This window comes from Manacus candei, unplaced genomic scaffold (assembly GCF_025592945.1).
Source record: "Manacus candei isolate 608988 ecotype Guabito, Panama unplaced genomic scaffold, ASM2559294v1 h1tg000017l, whole genome shotgun sequence".
NCBI lineage: Eukaryota > Metazoa > Chordata > Aves > Passeriformes > Pipridae > Manacus > Manacus candei.
In genome coordinates this window covers 24,616,964-24,632,940 of record NW_026138065.1, presented here as the reverse complement: position 1 = coordinate 24,632,940, position 15,977 = coordinate 24,616,964, and the positions used below count along the sequence as shown (strand labels likewise).

General features: G+C 42.7%; 1 protein-coding gene across 1 annotated transcript in view; it reads left to right on the top strand.

Moving 5' to 3' along the window:
• Positions 1–15,108, top strand: part of AIDA (axin interactor, dorsalization associated) — a 29,346-nt gene extending 14,238 nt beyond the window's left edge. The window contains exons 5-10 of the mRNA XM_051783568.1: positions 3,357–3,420; positions 3,826–3,932; positions 8,309–8,431; positions 10,719–10,841; positions 11,316–11,433; positions 12,382–15,108. Coding sequence (XP_051639528.1) covers positions 3,357–3,420; positions 3,826–3,932; positions 8,309–8,431; positions 10,719–10,841; positions 11,316–11,433; positions 12,382–12,478 — 632 coding nt within the window. The 3' untranslated portion in view covers positions 12,479–15,108. The remainder of the gene's footprint in view (positions 1–3,356; positions 3,421–3,825; positions 3,933–8,308; positions 8,432–10,718; positions 10,842–11,315; positions 11,434–12,381) is intronic.
• Positions 15,109–15,977: the final 869 nt, after the last annotated feature.

Below are 15,977 nucleotides of genomic sequence, written 5' to 3'. Positions count from 1 at the left end.
GGCTTGTTTTAATTACTTTCGTGCCTGAAGCTGTCAAAATGGCTGAGAAATTTGGTTTGGGTGTTGTTAGATTTACTTTCCCCCCCTCCCAATCTTTGTTGTCAAGTTCTAACTTTTCCTACTTGAGCTTACATTTCATGCAGCTTAGAAAGTGAAGCAGTTGGCTAGTTTTGTTTGTTTATAGGATTTGTCACTGAATCGTTTGTGCTACAATAATGCTACAGGAGGGTCCATACATACAAATAGTTCTTTTGAGACTGCGCTGTGTGAAGTCATTGTTAACACACTGGATCTCACAAATCCTTTTCTTTGTGGGAGCTTATAGCAGTGTTAGAATACACAGTACACATGGATGGGCTGGGGCATCCCTTGTGCCTGTGCTCCTGGGTGATAATTCTAGCCACTAAGCAACTGGGGTCAAACTCAGTGTATGTGTATTACAAGACAGGTGGATACTGGGTTGTACTGGGGAGTCTGGTATCTGAATTATTTTATGTTGTCTATTTAAAAAAAATCACTACAGGTATCACAAAAAATCGCTGTCACAGTTAATGTGTCCTGGTCTTATGGCTCATGTTGACAATTTCTTTTGAAAAATCTTTCAAGGAAGTGCCAACTGGTGATAAATCAATGTGGTATTGTCCAACATCACAAAAGAAAAGAGAGCTTCTAAGGAGATCCTGCAGAACAATATTTTTTAAAAGCTTTCTCTTGGAGGCCATGATACTGGGATCTTCCCATTAGTCTACCTCACACGTGGAGAACTTACTGTGAATCATGTTCCCAAGTAGCAGCCCTTACAAAGGGAAAGGTCTCTTTTCTCCCAGGGGTGATTCATATTTTTGAAAATGAAACAGAGACCAAAAAAAGCCCAAACGAAACTTTTAAAACTTTGATGTCTTACTTGGTATTACAAGGGAGATTCCTGTTTGTTGTAACCTAATTTTTTTTCCTATGATCTGGTTATTTTTATTTGAATCAACTGAAAGTCACACTTGTGGTAGATGCAAAGAGGATTTTCCTTTTCCTCAAAGTTTTACTGATTAGCTTCTTTTTTTTTTAGTGACTGAATAAGTATTTCACCAGGTGAGTGTGGTAGTTTTGCTGCTTATCCTTACGATGTTTAAACCAGCACTTCAGTAATTGCTGTGTTACAACTTTGAAAAATTATTTGCTATTGGTGATGAGACAAAGTTGAAACCTTTTTAAAAACTTGAGCCGTAGCTTTCTGCAGCAAAAGGCAAGAGATTCTGCTTCTGAGCTGAACATTCAGCATCACCTTTGTTCCCAACTCCGCCAGTGTGTCTGAAGGCAGCTCCTGTGGGCAGGTCTGGTGCCCACCCAGTGCCCGTGTGCAGGAGGGTGGGCTCTGTGGCAGGAGGGTGCGTGCTCAGCCCGGCCTCGGGCAGCATCAGGATTTTAGGCGCTGTAAAACTGTTGCCTCTTGCCTGTGCTCGTGTCAGTGGAGCGTTTTGTGCCCTCTAGTGATGTCCGAAATGTATTACTAGGAGGGTTTTTTCAGGGGCTGTTCGTTCACTTAGTGAGAAGAACTGGTTACTAGGAAGAGAGGAATCTGGTACTTACCAACTGTTGGAAGATGGGAGGATAGCTACTGTGACTTTTGTCTCTTCTGTATAATGTCCCTATGATCTGTAAGAGATCTCACTTTACTGGGGTTTTTCTGCCTGGGACAGTTTCACTTTCTCTCTCTGATGTGGTGTAGCTCTCCCAGAGCTGGGGAATTCTGAGACTGGTAAAAATCCCCTTCCTTTCCTGAACCTCAGCTGCACTGGAAGATGACTGTCTGCTATTGATCGGCTTCTTTTCTGTTGGGAAGTGTCTGTGATTCTTAAGATTCATGTTGAGATCTGCATTACTGATCTTTTAGAGCAGAAGCCTTTGGAGAGAGAGACATGGCATCAGTTTGGTTTGCTAGCTCTCACTGAAGGCAGCTTAAACCTTCCTCTGTATTTATGTATTGTGTCTGGCTGGAATCAGGCAGTACTTAACCTCTCATATAGTGATACAGAAACCAGAAAAAAAAAAATCAGTGTGAGTAAAGACTGGAAAGACTTTTTAGGTTCTTTATAGTTTCCCTGAGGGATACTTCATTCTTAGAGCATTCAGATGGTGTCTGGTAAGCTAATGCTGGAGCCCATGCTGGCTGATGTGAGTGTGAAGACAGAGAGGGAAGCTCTCTTCCAGTGGCTGAGTTGTAGCACAGGCAGAGGGGCCTGGCAGTGGTTCCTTAAACATAACTGGTATTTAAGTACTTCTTGGTATTTGTGTAATCATACCAATCATTTGTTTGAAAAGAGTTTTGTTCTCATTCAGTAGTTGTAAGGGGAGATTTCCTGTGCTCTGAGAGGGCTTATTGCAACGTGAGGCTCTGTGAGAGGAATCACTTTTTTTTTTTCTCTCCCCCTACCCAGTCTGGGATATTCATTGTCTGGTAGGAGAGTGCCTCTCCCAGCAGGTGTTTTCTTCTAAATTTTTAGGCCCTTGAGTCATGAAATGCTTATTTCATTCATGTGCTTTTGGAAGTTTTGCTTTTACTGGTAAATGTGTCTGGAAATAATAGCTAAAGTTGTGATTACTAAAACTTGAGTCAAGCTTCCAATAAAAATGGCAAAACTGTTCTCCACAGAATGCTGGAGATATAGCTGGTGTTTATGGGGCTTGGTGCTCAGATATTGCACTCTCTTCTGAATTTTGCCAACCTTCCCAGACATCCAAGGACAGATAAAAAGAAAAAACAAACAAAGCCGCCACCACCGCCAAACAAAAACACAAAGCATGTGAAATGAAGAAGTAGGAAATCTCACCAAAGCTTTATGTTACCAGCACACTTGGTCTCCCATAGTGGCTGCCTGAATGTGCAGCCTCCATGTGTGCTGAAGTGTGTCAGTTCTGGAGACTTCAGTCTGTTTGGAGCTGATACCAGTAACATGGAGCTGTTTGGAGCTGATGCCAGTAACACCACCCCCTCCTTTCAATGGCCACCAAAGATTGTTACCATCACCCTGGGGTCTGTAGCTTTTTCTCATGATGCTTTTGGTTATTGCCACATTTACTTCCCTGTCTGTGTGAGTGTGGTGGTGATTTCATGCTGGAGTTGCAGCTCACCTGTCTGAATGTTAAAGTGATATATCTTGGATCACAGCTGTGCTGTGTTTAAAATATGAGAGAACAGGGGTGTTTTTTGTATGATCCGATTATTTTTTAAATACTGTTATTATTATTTGTGTGTGAAGATGCTGTTAGATCTTGTAGATATCTGTGTAGATAGCTTTGCAAAGTAGTAGAATTAGTGCTGATTTATGAGTATGGATTCTTATTTTTTCCCCTCTCTGCAGTCCTAAAGAATATCCTCACTTACAACAAGGAGTTCCCCTTTGATGTTCAGCCTGTCCCACTCAGGTAAGTGAGAACTGGTTCACTTCATGTACGGATACATATCTGAAAGGGAGCAGAGCCACCAACTTGCTGTACTGCTTTGTGTAAACTGGTTAATAAAAGAACTTTTGTGTTCTGTTTGTCTAGCTACCACTAAAAGTCAAGGCCATACTTTTGGTAAAATCAGGACTTGGTACATCCCTACATCTGAAATAGCCAGTATTGTGTCTTGTTTCTAGACTGTGCTTTCTATTGGCCTGAGCTCTTGCAATCTCTGTCAGAGTCTATAGGTACAGGCAGAAGTTAAGAAGAAGTATGAAATGACATTAAAGTGTGTTGTCCCTGCTCTGTACCCAGATGCTGGCTTGTGAGTTGAATGCCAGATAATGAGTGATTGTTGGTGTCATTCTTCTTTTTTGTGTTTTACAGGAAGATTTTAGCACCTGGAGAAGAGGAACACTTGGAGTTTGAGGAGGATGACGAGGAAGGAGGAGCTGGAGCAGGGTCTCCAAATTCTTTTCCTGCTAGAGTTCCAGGTAGGGGCACTAGCCTTGCCATACCAGCCTATGTAGCATCTCTAAATTCTGTCTCTGAGAAGCAACTTTCTCCCCCGTGATTTGAAAAGTTTGGGTGAGGAGCAACAAGCTAATGTAAACTCTTATGCTGTATTGGAGAACCACAAAGGTGGCCAGGGAATTTTTTGCTCAGCGAACAGTGTCTCATTGTGAAATAGTTGTATGAATAACCTGTGAGGGTGGTACCATCTACCTCAAATAATTAGCCTTTATTCCTTATTCAAGATCAGTATTTTCGTCCCGTGCACTTTCTTAACTGTACTGTGTGCAGTGTTTCAAATGCATTAAAATGTAAATTGTGGCAGTGTTTCTCCTGCAAGGAGCATCACATCCTGCTAGAGATGTGATAAATTGTTGCTGGTGATTTTTGTGTTGCGTTGTCTGGTGAGACAGTGGCTTAGAGTGAAGCCAAGCTCTGAGAGGATAAAGAGGGGATGTTGGTTTTGATAGCTTAAGCCCTTGTCCACTTGTAGAACTGGATATACCTGTTGCTTCAGGTTTTGACAATTTAGATGTTCCAACAGAGGTTCTTCAGGTTCCTGGTGTAATTTCTTTGCAGGAGAAACAGAGCTGGTTGACAAACTTTGTATTTCAGAAATGAGATAAGAAGTAAGGAAACTAGTACTGGAATTATGGTTGAAAGAGCTGGGGTGCTGCGTTACTTGTGCCTGGAGAAAACACATCTGTGTCCTTAGATGTGAGCCAGGGCACGGTACTGAATGTGGTCCCTGCAGGCTGCACTGATGTAGATGTGCACAGTCTACACTTGTTTGTGCCAAGCTCACAAATAGGCTGTAATGTGTTGTGAATTTTGGTTGCTGACACTTGCTGTCTCGATCCTTGTTATTCACCATGATGGAGGTGCATTCTGTCTGTCCAAAGTACAGCAGAGAGACCCTTGAGTGGCTCTCGGTGTGGTGGTGAATCAATAAGGTTGTGACCATTGCCACAGTGCCAACAGGTACCTCTGCAACCCATCAGAGCTGTAGGTATGTAGTGGACATAAAAGCTGTGTATGGACTTAAGAAACAATATAAGCTAATGATAAACAGACTGACTTTACAGTTAAATCATTTTCAAAGAAGAAGGGTAGCCAAGTTTGAAAGAAGAGATGTTTGGGGCATATACTTCTTACAGAATTATTTCTCAGTAAGATCATGCTTTTAAGAGGAGGTGAGAGCAACTCATGAACTTACTTGCTCTTTTACATTGTCATCTATTTAATAGACTGCTTATCTGACTTTTCTGAATTACTTTTTTTGCATTAAGGTAAACTTCCCCAGAGCTACAATAATCTAAACTCCTGAGGTGGTTTTGCAGTACTTTAACACAGATTTTGTTTTCCCCACTGAATGCAAATTACTGTGAGGTTTCTTACCTGACTGGAGGTTGGTCTGTTGCTCTTCCTCTGGGTGATGAGGCTTAAACAAAAGCAGTTTGCAGCCTTCTGGGTTGAGCCTTATAGATGAAGTGAACTTCCCATATTGAATTAACAGAACCATGTTGCACTCCTTGCTTCATTATGCCTTTAATCCATAGTGTGTGACTGTATTGTCTAACTGATCGTGGTCTTGTCTTCTACATGCATGGCTTCATGGTTATCACATTGCCCCATCCATCTAACCCAGGAGCCAATGATGGTATGAGAACCTTTTAGTATGTACAGTTATTTCTTTGATCATGTTCCCGTAGCTGTGATGTTCTTCATTCAGCTCTCAGTTCCAATCCTCAAAATACAGTTGTTGGTAACAATTGCAGTGCTGGGCACCTCTGCACTGATCTTTCTTTGCCTTCAGTACCAGAAAAAGTGAAGCTTGTATCTGTTGACACACCTTACATAGCTCTCTAGAAGTCCTGCTGTGCTAATGAAGGCATTCTAAGTTGTGTAGCCAAGGGTAGGTGTAGCTGGATTTTATTCACTGGAATATGCATTTCTGGGAAATCTTACACACAGAGTACTTAGACTTCTGTGCTATAGGGAGCTGAACTGACCAATGGCTTGCTGCCTCTAACAGCAAGGGTTTCCTGCCTTTCTCCTGGTTATATATGACTTTATTCCAGTGCTGTGCTTGCAGTGGGTTCTTCTGTAAACCATTTTCATTTGTGAACCCAGCAGACTTGTCAGTTTTTTCTCCACCTCTGAACTGGGGTTTGGGAAGGGAGAGACTGAGCCACCTGTGTCTTGGTGGCAGAAAGCTGTAGGGCTGGATCATTGTCATGGCTCTGAAACACGCTTTGTAGGAGGACACTTACATCATTTGTAGATGCTCCTTCCCACTCTGGCAAAGATGCCCTGTGGTTGTGTCTGGAATGGCTGGCAGTTTTCTCCTGAAAGGCCCCAGTGCGAGCCTGCTGCAGGCCCATGGGCCAGAGCCATGGGGGCAGAGAGCAGTGTGATGGTGCCCAGCCTCAGTGAAGTTGTACCGTGGGGAGGCCCCTGTCAGCTGATGGCTCCTGTCTGAGGTGGCTACAGAGGCTTCAGCACCAGGTCTGACTGGGGGGCTGTGACTCACGTGGGACAGGTTACAGTCAGCTGCTCTAGTCCACTGTTCCTCCCACTGAGGCAGAAAGGAAACTGTTCCTTGGAGACTTTCTGTCCTGCTGTTCTCTTATCTCCTGGAAGTGGCCTTGACTGTTCTGTTCATTGCGACTCTGCAATTTCACATATTCTGGAAAGCATTTTGCAAAAACAGAATAATTTTTCTTAGGCCACTATTTTTACAATAAATGCCAGTCCGATGCATCTTTCTGGTGATTTCTCTATCAAGTATCACATCACCCTTTGAGTGGTGGACAGGAAAAACTGAAGGCCAAGTTGTTCCTGGCTCTTGGGGGCCATGCTGCTTTTAGGAGGCAACTGAGAAATGGCAGAGCAAAGTTTTGTGCCAAAGAGAAGGGGGGCTTGCTTCTACCTTCATTTAGATCGAAATAAGGACTCTGGACATCTGTTCAAGAGAGACAGCAAGGTTAACTAGAGCATGTGCTGCTTTGCAGAAATGAGGGCTCTCTTCTGAGTTTACTTTTAACATTTCTCACCCAATATCAGAAGTCTTTGCTTCAGAACAGTGGGTCGAGTTCTGCTGTGGTGTGTTGTGAAGTGGCTGCAGACATGGTATTTTGGAGGCCATGAGCCTGCCAGCTACCAGGACAGGGAATACAGAAACATACAGCATCATGGATGTGAATTCAGGTCTTGCTAATGATCCTGAGAGGGAGACTGGGTTCAGGAATGCTGATGAAATCTTGCTGAAGCTGTGGCTCTAGTTCTAAGGGCAGAATACATGGCCCCCTCTTGCGAAATCATTCTCTCTCACAGGACAACAAATCCTTGGTTCTCCAGCTCCTCAAGAGGAAAAAAAAGTATTAAGAAAAAACTCAGACTTGTCAAAGGAAATTATTACTTTCTTTACATCTTAAGCCTGGGGATAACTTTTTTTTTCATTAGAAAACCAAAACTTTAAATCAAACTTGCTCTTGAGTCTGAGCTTTTTCTGTTCTGGTGCTAATTCATCTAATACTGGAGAGAGGCTTGAAGTGTGTCAGTTTTTGCTAAATTCAGCATGAAATAACCTACTCCATTGTTGATGACAGAATATTGTGGCTCTTAGTAAGTTTGAACAGTTTGGATTTCTTGCCAGCTGCACAGTCTTCCTTAGCACTGTGAGGATTCATTTATGCTGACCACCAAGTTTTGATACAAACTGTTCTTCATGCAGAGCTGGAAACTCCTTCCTTAAGGCAGAAGCCAACTTGGGGGATGCAGATACTATTTTTTTCTCTCTTTAAGTAGAGGCCAGTAGAACTGAGATAATTGAGAATCAATCCTCTAGTTCCCTTATGTGCTGTGGGATTTGCACCAAGGCCGTTTTCCTCCTTAATCTCCCAGTGTAAATGTTCAGCAGGAAGCCAAGTCATGCTCAATGGGGTGGGACTCCTGATTAAGTGTCTGAAGCTCCTTCAACTGCAGATTGAATCCAGCCTCCCAAATTTAATCCTCCAAAATGATATAAAGCGAGTTCCGTGAATGAGTTATTCTGCGTGACAGCAAGAAATAACACTTTGAACAAAGCTCCTCTCTGTTGTTATGGCATTAGTTTTTCATGAATTGATTTGACTTGAGGCAGTCCTCGCTTTTTCGTGTGGGCTTTGAAATCTGTCAAATGATGTCGTGTCTCTGCACACAGACATTCCCATAGTGCTGTGTACTACTGGGATATGAATCCTGGAGCTTCGAACCCCTTAAGGAGAATATCATCTTCCATGAGAGAAGATGGGACAAGCAAGGCCTCTGCTGTAAGATGACACAAAGGGTTAATAATGTGCTTTACTCTTTCCAGGTACTTTGTTACCCAGATTGCCATCTGAACCCGGGATGACGTTACTCACTATCAACATAGAGAAAATTGGTCTGAAAGATGCTGGGCAGTGCATTGATCCTTACATCACTGTCAGTGTAAAGGGTAATGATTTCTGTTCCTGGCTCCTCACTGCTAGTTTGGACAGAGTGCATTTTCTGAAAGCTGCATCGATTTTTCAGCCTGCTGGGAAAAATGTTTGTTGTTACTTGCATTTTATATTGTGGACTTAAGGCTTCTGCTTTAATCAAGGGTGGAAAAATTCTGTATTTGAGAGATACTGGGAAGGGAATCTGTGCAGGATACACACTTCTCTGCGCACTCCAGGGTGCCTTCCCCGTGCTGGGAGCTGAGTGAGTGTCAGTGACTTGGCAGGCAGTGCTTCTCCATTCCAGCTTGTTCAGCTGGCTCTAAGATCTGTTTGGAGTGCTTGTACTCCCCAACACATACTGGTCTCTGGGCTTTCTGGAGATGGTGAACCACAGCCTGCTGACTTCATTCTTGCCCTCTTAATAAACTAATTTTGTAATAAAGCAAATATAATCTTTCCAAGCCCTAATGTTTAGAGGAATGGGTATATACCCATATATATGTGGGTATATATAATGGGTATATATTTGCTGGGAAGCAAAGCTTGCAAGTGAAATAAAATATAAAATATATGTTAGCCTTGGCAGTGAAATGTTTTGGCCAAAGCATGGTAGGCAAATGGCCTCCCCCTCTGAGAGCTTCCATGAATCTGGAAGAACCTCTTTCTCTGTCATTCCAGGATAGGTAATATTAGGATTTCTCTGTTTTAAATGGCAGCATGGTTGATGTCTTCTACTTGACACTGAGATTTTTGGTATTCACACTCCTTCTAGTGGGAGTGTCTGTTCCCCATTTTGCATTTCTTAGCAGGAAGCCCCTGTAGTCAAAGTTGTTTACCCTTAGCCTGCCCTGCTTGACTTCTGCTTCTCTTTACAATCTTTGGAGGTATTTTTTTTTTGTTTATTGTATAAAAATTTGTAGCTGAGCCAGCAGCCTCTGGTTATCAGTTGTGATAATGACCTTGTATGTGTCCTCTTTAGATGTGCCATTGGATACCAAACGTAGGGACTTGTTAGATGTGCAGTCAGTGCTTCCTCCACCAGAGATGTTTGCTGGCAGAAGGAAGGGTCACAGTATCAAGTGTCACTTGAGTCCGTATCTGAACTTGTAAAGCAAACATTCCTTGTTCCTTGCCACCAAAGTGTTTGTTTTATTACATAGTGGTAAAACTGCTGCTTGCCTTCAGAGCTAGCTCTCATTTCCTTTCTGGAACTAAGGGAGACTGTGTATTGCTAGGCTTGCTTTCCCAACAAGTCTGCCTGTTAACATGTGGCTTTCTACTTCCTAACTCACTTACCTGTAAATGGTGACTGCCAAGGAATGATGTAGAAAATAGGATCAAAAAGTGGAGGGGGCAGGCTATCACCTAGTCTGCTAATGGTGCCTTTTGATCCTTTATTTCTCAAGATTTTTAGTCAAGAGAAGTAACTCTGAAAAGTCTTTTTCTCACTATTAGGAGTCTGAAGACACTGAGCAGGTGTTTTCCTTGGTTCTATACCAAGCTGCTCTTCTGCAGGTTTGGAAAGAGGTTAATTCCTGATGTGACACTGGCAAATCCCAGCCCATGCCCTAGATCAAGGGCATCAGTGGTGCTCCAGGGCCCCGACCTCAGCCTGTGCCCCAAGCACAACGTGTCCATATTTGTAATCTTGGCCAAGTCTTAGCAACTTCCTCTGCCAGAGGGAAAGGGATCAGTAATGAGGGGAGGGAGTAAGAGGACACATTTACTCCTGAAAACAGCAGAGGCTTAGTGAGAATCTGTGGTGGCTGTGCCTGAGCAGCACAACCAGTGGCCGGTGCTGGGAGCTGGAGTCTAGCCTGTGGCCCCACAATGCCTCTATCCTTGGAAAAACCAAGAGAAATAATGGACATTGGGTCTAGGCACAAGATAGGGCATATCCAAGTTGTGGAAGCTGTGCCAGCTGTGCCCTGCAGACCCTGTGTGGAGGGCAGCCTTTGGTACATATCCCACTCGGGCTGAAGCTCTGCTGGAGTCCTGTGTGCAGAGGGAATAGAATCTTTTGCTGAGAGTGGAAAGAAATGAACTCTTAAAAATAAAAAGAGGGAGAATTCCAACTTTTCATCTGAAGTACTGTCAGAACTTTAGCTGCTTTCATGTTGCAATCAAGAAGAAAATGAACTGACTGTGAAGAGGCATGATTGCCCCTTTTTTAAGTTTAAGGAGAAAATCCAGGTGTGCATTAACTTTTTGTGGCAGGATTAGGAGTGACTCATGAATCTTTTAAAGCAGGACCTTAAGTCTGAGAAGCTTCTGCCATTCTCATGCTGTTCTTTCCTGCAGATTTAAATGGGATAGATCTGACTCCTGTGCAAGATACTCCCGTGGCTTTGAGAAAGGAGGACACATATGTCCATTTTAATGTGGACATCGAGATTCAGAAACACATTGAGAGACTAACAAAAGGTACGTGGTACCAGGGACCTGAAACAGGGCCCAGGAGCTTTGGAAGCACAGGCACTGGTCTGCTCCTGATCTAATAAACAGGCTGTGCCTGAGCTGGTGCTGCAGGGCTTGAGATCCAGACAAGGATAAAAATAGACCTTTGCATCCTGTCGCTTTCAAATTGCTCCTTGCAATGACTTGCAGACAAGGGAGAAATGAAAAGAGATAAAAATGCAGTAGTCTGCTCTACTACACGGGTATTGAGCTGCTTTATCACCTGCTCAGTCATTGTTACCTGGTATGAGCAATTGAGTGAAGAGGACAAGCTGTTGTGAGAGTGATGAGCATTTTAAGAACACAGAGTAGCTTTTGAGTAAGTAACAGAAGCATTACTGGAGATAATTCCCTCCAATGTACAGGCAGCAATAAGTTTTCTTGGCAGATAACTATTAGCCATAATTGCTAACTTTTCTATTAAACCATTTTTCACTCTAGGTGCAGCTATTTTCTTTGAATTCAAACACTACAAGCCTAAGAAAAGGTTTACTAGCACCAAGTGCTTTGCTTTCATGGAGATGGATGAAATTAAACCTGGGGCAATTGTTATAGAACTGTAAGTGACTCACAATTATGGATGACAATGAGTGAAAAAATGAACTAGACTTCAGTTACAATGTGTGACTTGTTGCATCAAGGAAAGTTTCTTGGACTCATTAGATTGACTTCCATAAAGAATATTCTATTTTTAATAAAGAAGGGAAGATAAACTGTTTTTAGGCAAGTAAGATGGTTAGAGACCCTTCTCAGAAATTAGACCATTTCCAAATAAAATGCTGGTGTTTGTAACCTAATTTTGTATGAAGTTAAAAAAGTCTGTATGGGAGATTTTAATTTGGAGTTTAGCTTGACTTTCAGATCAGCTATATTTTAAAAAAATAATCAACTCACAATCTTTTGGTACAGAACTTCTGTAAAGGAAAGCTGATTTGAGAAATGAGGTACCAATTTGCAAATTTTATGAACGTTTCAAAGCATTATTGGGTGGTTGTGTTTTTTTCTCCCCTTGCCCTAATAAGGAGGCAAATAGATCAGCCAGTTATGCCGCAGTGGTTTTGGTGTGCATCCTACCCTTGCTGCGTGGCTGAAGGTCTGAGTGAGGGTTTTGGGGGTTGGTTTTTTTCAAGAAGAAGATGAACCTTGCAATTCCGGGCACCTCTAGGAAAAGCACTTAGTCTATGATAGCTGGAGTACTTCTGAAGTACTGAGTAACTGATACTGGGTCTCCTACAGTCCGGAGCATTATGTTGGGAATCTCCTTACAAAAATATTACACTCATTTACATATTGAAATCTTTGTTCTGTTAAAAAAATAAGCCAGAGAAAATACTGGTTTGAGTTTCTTCCTGTAAATCTACTCATTATTGTTGCTTCCAATAAGCCTTGTCAGATGTATTTAAAAGATTAGGGTAATAAGATCTGTACAGGATGAGCTTTCTAGTTTGCCATCATCTTCCTGCGCAGCCCTTAGCACTTGGATTAACTCACTTTCTTGTGGTTACAGGTACAAAAAACCCACTGACTTTAAAAGGAAGAAATTGCAACTGTTGACCAAGAAACCACTTTACCTTCACCTCCATCAAACACTGCACAAGGAATGACCCTAGTTGTGAGACTTCTGTGAACTGAACCACACGTCCTGGTAGCTGTGTGTAGTAGCCTTAGCCTCCGAGGGGCGGAAAGATCCGACTGTATTCATGCCAGTAGGTCAGACGGGACCATCACACACTGCACAGCACTACTTCAGGGTCAGGGGCAAGCCCACCATGCAAGTGCAAGGTTTTTTTTCAGTAACTTCCAGATACAGGTTTTTCTGAGAGCCCTGAAATATGTTGATTGCTTTTCCTAAGTTTGCTGTTCATCACTTTTTATCTTAACCGTTACTGTCCTTTTGCCTCAACTTCCACCCAGGGATGGAGACTGCCCCTCTGCCAAACCTGCAGCAATAAAGACGTGGCAGGCCTACTAACTGTTTACACTTGCTGTGCTGTTGTAGTTCCTCTCATCTGCATTTCAGAGTCCTCTGTAGTGGACAGGGTGGCAGAAGACTGGGAGAGAAGGATGAGGTGGGGTGGGAAGGAGCTTGAGGTACTGCAGGTGCTTTGAAGTGAGAGAGGAGGTGGGCAGGTCAGGTGGGTGGCCACAGCACGGCTCCTCCAACAGCTGCTTGGCCGTGGTCAGGTCAGGAGCAGGACAACTGCAGATGAGAACACTGAACTATGATTTTAACAGCCTTGCCTGATCCACTTGTACTGATTTTTGGATACATGTTACAATCCTTTAAATCACTGTTACTCCCTAATAGAGCTATTTTTTTTCTGTATCTTGTCAGAGAGTGGTTTGCAAAGGTGGGTGGGGGATAGAGAGGCTGCTCCAGGGCTTTGTCCTGGTGGCAGTGGGTGTTTCACCATTGCAGTGACAGCAGGACAGGCCCCTCAGTGTTGAAATGTTGATTTTCCAGAGCTTTGTATAAAGCAGATCTGGCTAGCAGGCCAACCCACCTTTTACATGAAACTGCTGTTCTTATGGAAACTGATTGTATGCAGTTTTCTGCATATTTTGTGCAAGTCTGGAAACTTACTCTAAAAATTACCTTTTTATGTAAGTAGATAGGATTATCATTTATTTTCTATATTTTTGATTTGGTGTGTAATAAGCTGCAGGGCATTGGCTTATTATGACACACTTACATTCATCTTTTGACCTAATAAAGGGACAGAAGTAGAACCCAGTCAAATTTTTCATATATTTGCGTGGATATTTAATACGATACTTTAAGGTTTGATAAACTTCTTGCATATCTAACCTAGTGCCTGAATACTCTGCTATGCTAACTGAGGACCCAGCTCCCACAATAGTGTCAATTATTTTAAACAGCCTGGATGCAGGTGTATCATCCATTCGTCTTCTCTGTCATATAACCCCAAGATGTTACATTATGAGATGTTACTTTTCCTCCTGCTACTTGTCTGTCTCCAGGCAGGTGTTCAGCATTTTTGGCTTTACCTTACTGATTAGGATAAAAAGCTGGTTTTGAATGTCCTAATCTTCTTGCCTTTCTTCTGTTCTGGTATATCTAGAGATGACATTATTTAGGTGTTATGACAGAAGTCAGCAACACTTTCTCAAATTCCACTGCTGGTTGGAGGGGGGAAAAAAAAGGCCAATTGAATTGTCCTGTTTATGTTTCTTTACAATACCCCAATGGTATTACAGGTGATAGGGTAACCATCAAGGCCTGAAAAGTTATCCCTACAAGTCATGGAAATACCTCTGAATGCAGCATTCTGGAGACCAGACAAAATGAGGATACACACATTCCTAAAAACCAACCAACCATCATCCTTTGAACTCTGCAAAAGGACGGAGCAAAGTGTTTGTTAGTCTATGGCTGCAAATAACTCTGAGCTTGGGCAGTAGGTGTGTTACCTGTCAGTGGTCCCTGGCTGGCTCAGGACGTGCTCTGACTGAAGGATCTGTGACACTGAGTGTCCCTGGAAGGCCTCTCTCACTCAGCAAGGGAGGGTTCTGGGGCTCTGTCTGGCTCTGCTCCTGTTCCTTGCAGCCCGCTGTAAGCACTGCCCTCACTTGTGTGTGTCCAAGGTGCCTCCTCCTGGGGCATCCAGAGGGCCATTCCATCCAGCTTTTAAGTTTTTCACACTAGCTGGGACGGGCAAGGGAGGAGACACTAAACATCACAAAGCCTTGTATGAAGAAGGAAAGAGCCTGAACTTGGAGAACCCGACTTTCAAACATGTATGTTATCAACGTGTGTGTCGATGGCCACCATGCCAATTGAAATACTATCCCCTGAACCACAAACCCGTCGTTTCTGCTGCTTACCTTGACCCTTCCCCAGCTTGTAGCTGTCTGTATTAACGCCAGTTATAAGAAATGTCAACTTTGAAATATTTTTGTTAAATACACAAGTAGAGCTTTGTATTTAACTAATTGTGAATTGATGTCTGTTGAGTGTGAAATACCATTTTTAAAGTTGCTTCTATCCCCTGCAATTTTCTGTGAACTGTCTCTCACTGAAAGGACTGCTGCTGCCCACACCACAAGCTTTGGTATTGTTTTATGCTTCAGTGATGTTCTAGCTTGTCTTTCATCTTGAATCTAAAGCTTTACACTTGTACTGTAAGAATATAACACCTAGATGGCAAGTTTAATGGCTGCTTGTACTCTGGCAGTAAAACTGTAATGGCCTCCCCAGTAGGGTTTTTTATTATTCCTAGTTGTCTTCCTTTTTTCCTCCCTAAGGATTACTTTTGTGCAGTGCACTTTTGAGAAACGTTACTCACTGAGACAGTAAGGGGCCTGGTATTCCAAATACCTGCACTAATACTCAGCTACAAGTGTAGGGCGTGTTTTTAAAGTTATTCAGTGTTCTGTGTCTGCAATACAGGTTAACACGGTTTACATACACCCACTCTGCTTTACAGAAAGCTACTTTTCTTAAACTAAGTAAAAGAGGCTTCCAAAATACAGACTTCAAAATACAGGAAGCTGAATTGGGTTAGGGTCTTAAACATTGAGTAATTGGTCTTAAATTGGCCTTAAACATTGAGTAAGATGAAAACTCGGCTCACACCTTGCTTAATGCTGCAAGCTGGTCTTGAAAGCAGAAAGCAATTAGGAAATTTCTAAGTCCATCTAGTGGAGAGTTCACCTGTGCTTCCCCAGTAACTACACAACTTCATAAAGGTTTCCACCTCTGGAAGCTGTATCCTCCATGGTCCTCATGTGAAACAAGTCCATAACATGCCAGACTAATCCAGCATAAGGGTAACAGCGTCATTAACCCTGCGGCAGCAGCAGCAATTTGGCCTTGATTCAATTCTTGAACTCAGAAGTGTAGCATTTTCTGGTCACATTACTGAACCAGTGTCTTTTCTGAACAAAGAATGGCACTGAAACAAAGCCTTCAGGGTTTAGCAAAAGGAATTTTGCTTTTTATTATAACTTTCCTTTGAATACAGTGTCATTTGTGCTTCTGATCTCCGACCAGACATCTTTTTTAAAAACCCCCAGAACTTCAGAGTCCTCATGAAAACCCCTGGCCTACAGTAACTGCAGCTCAATGATGAGATGGAGAAG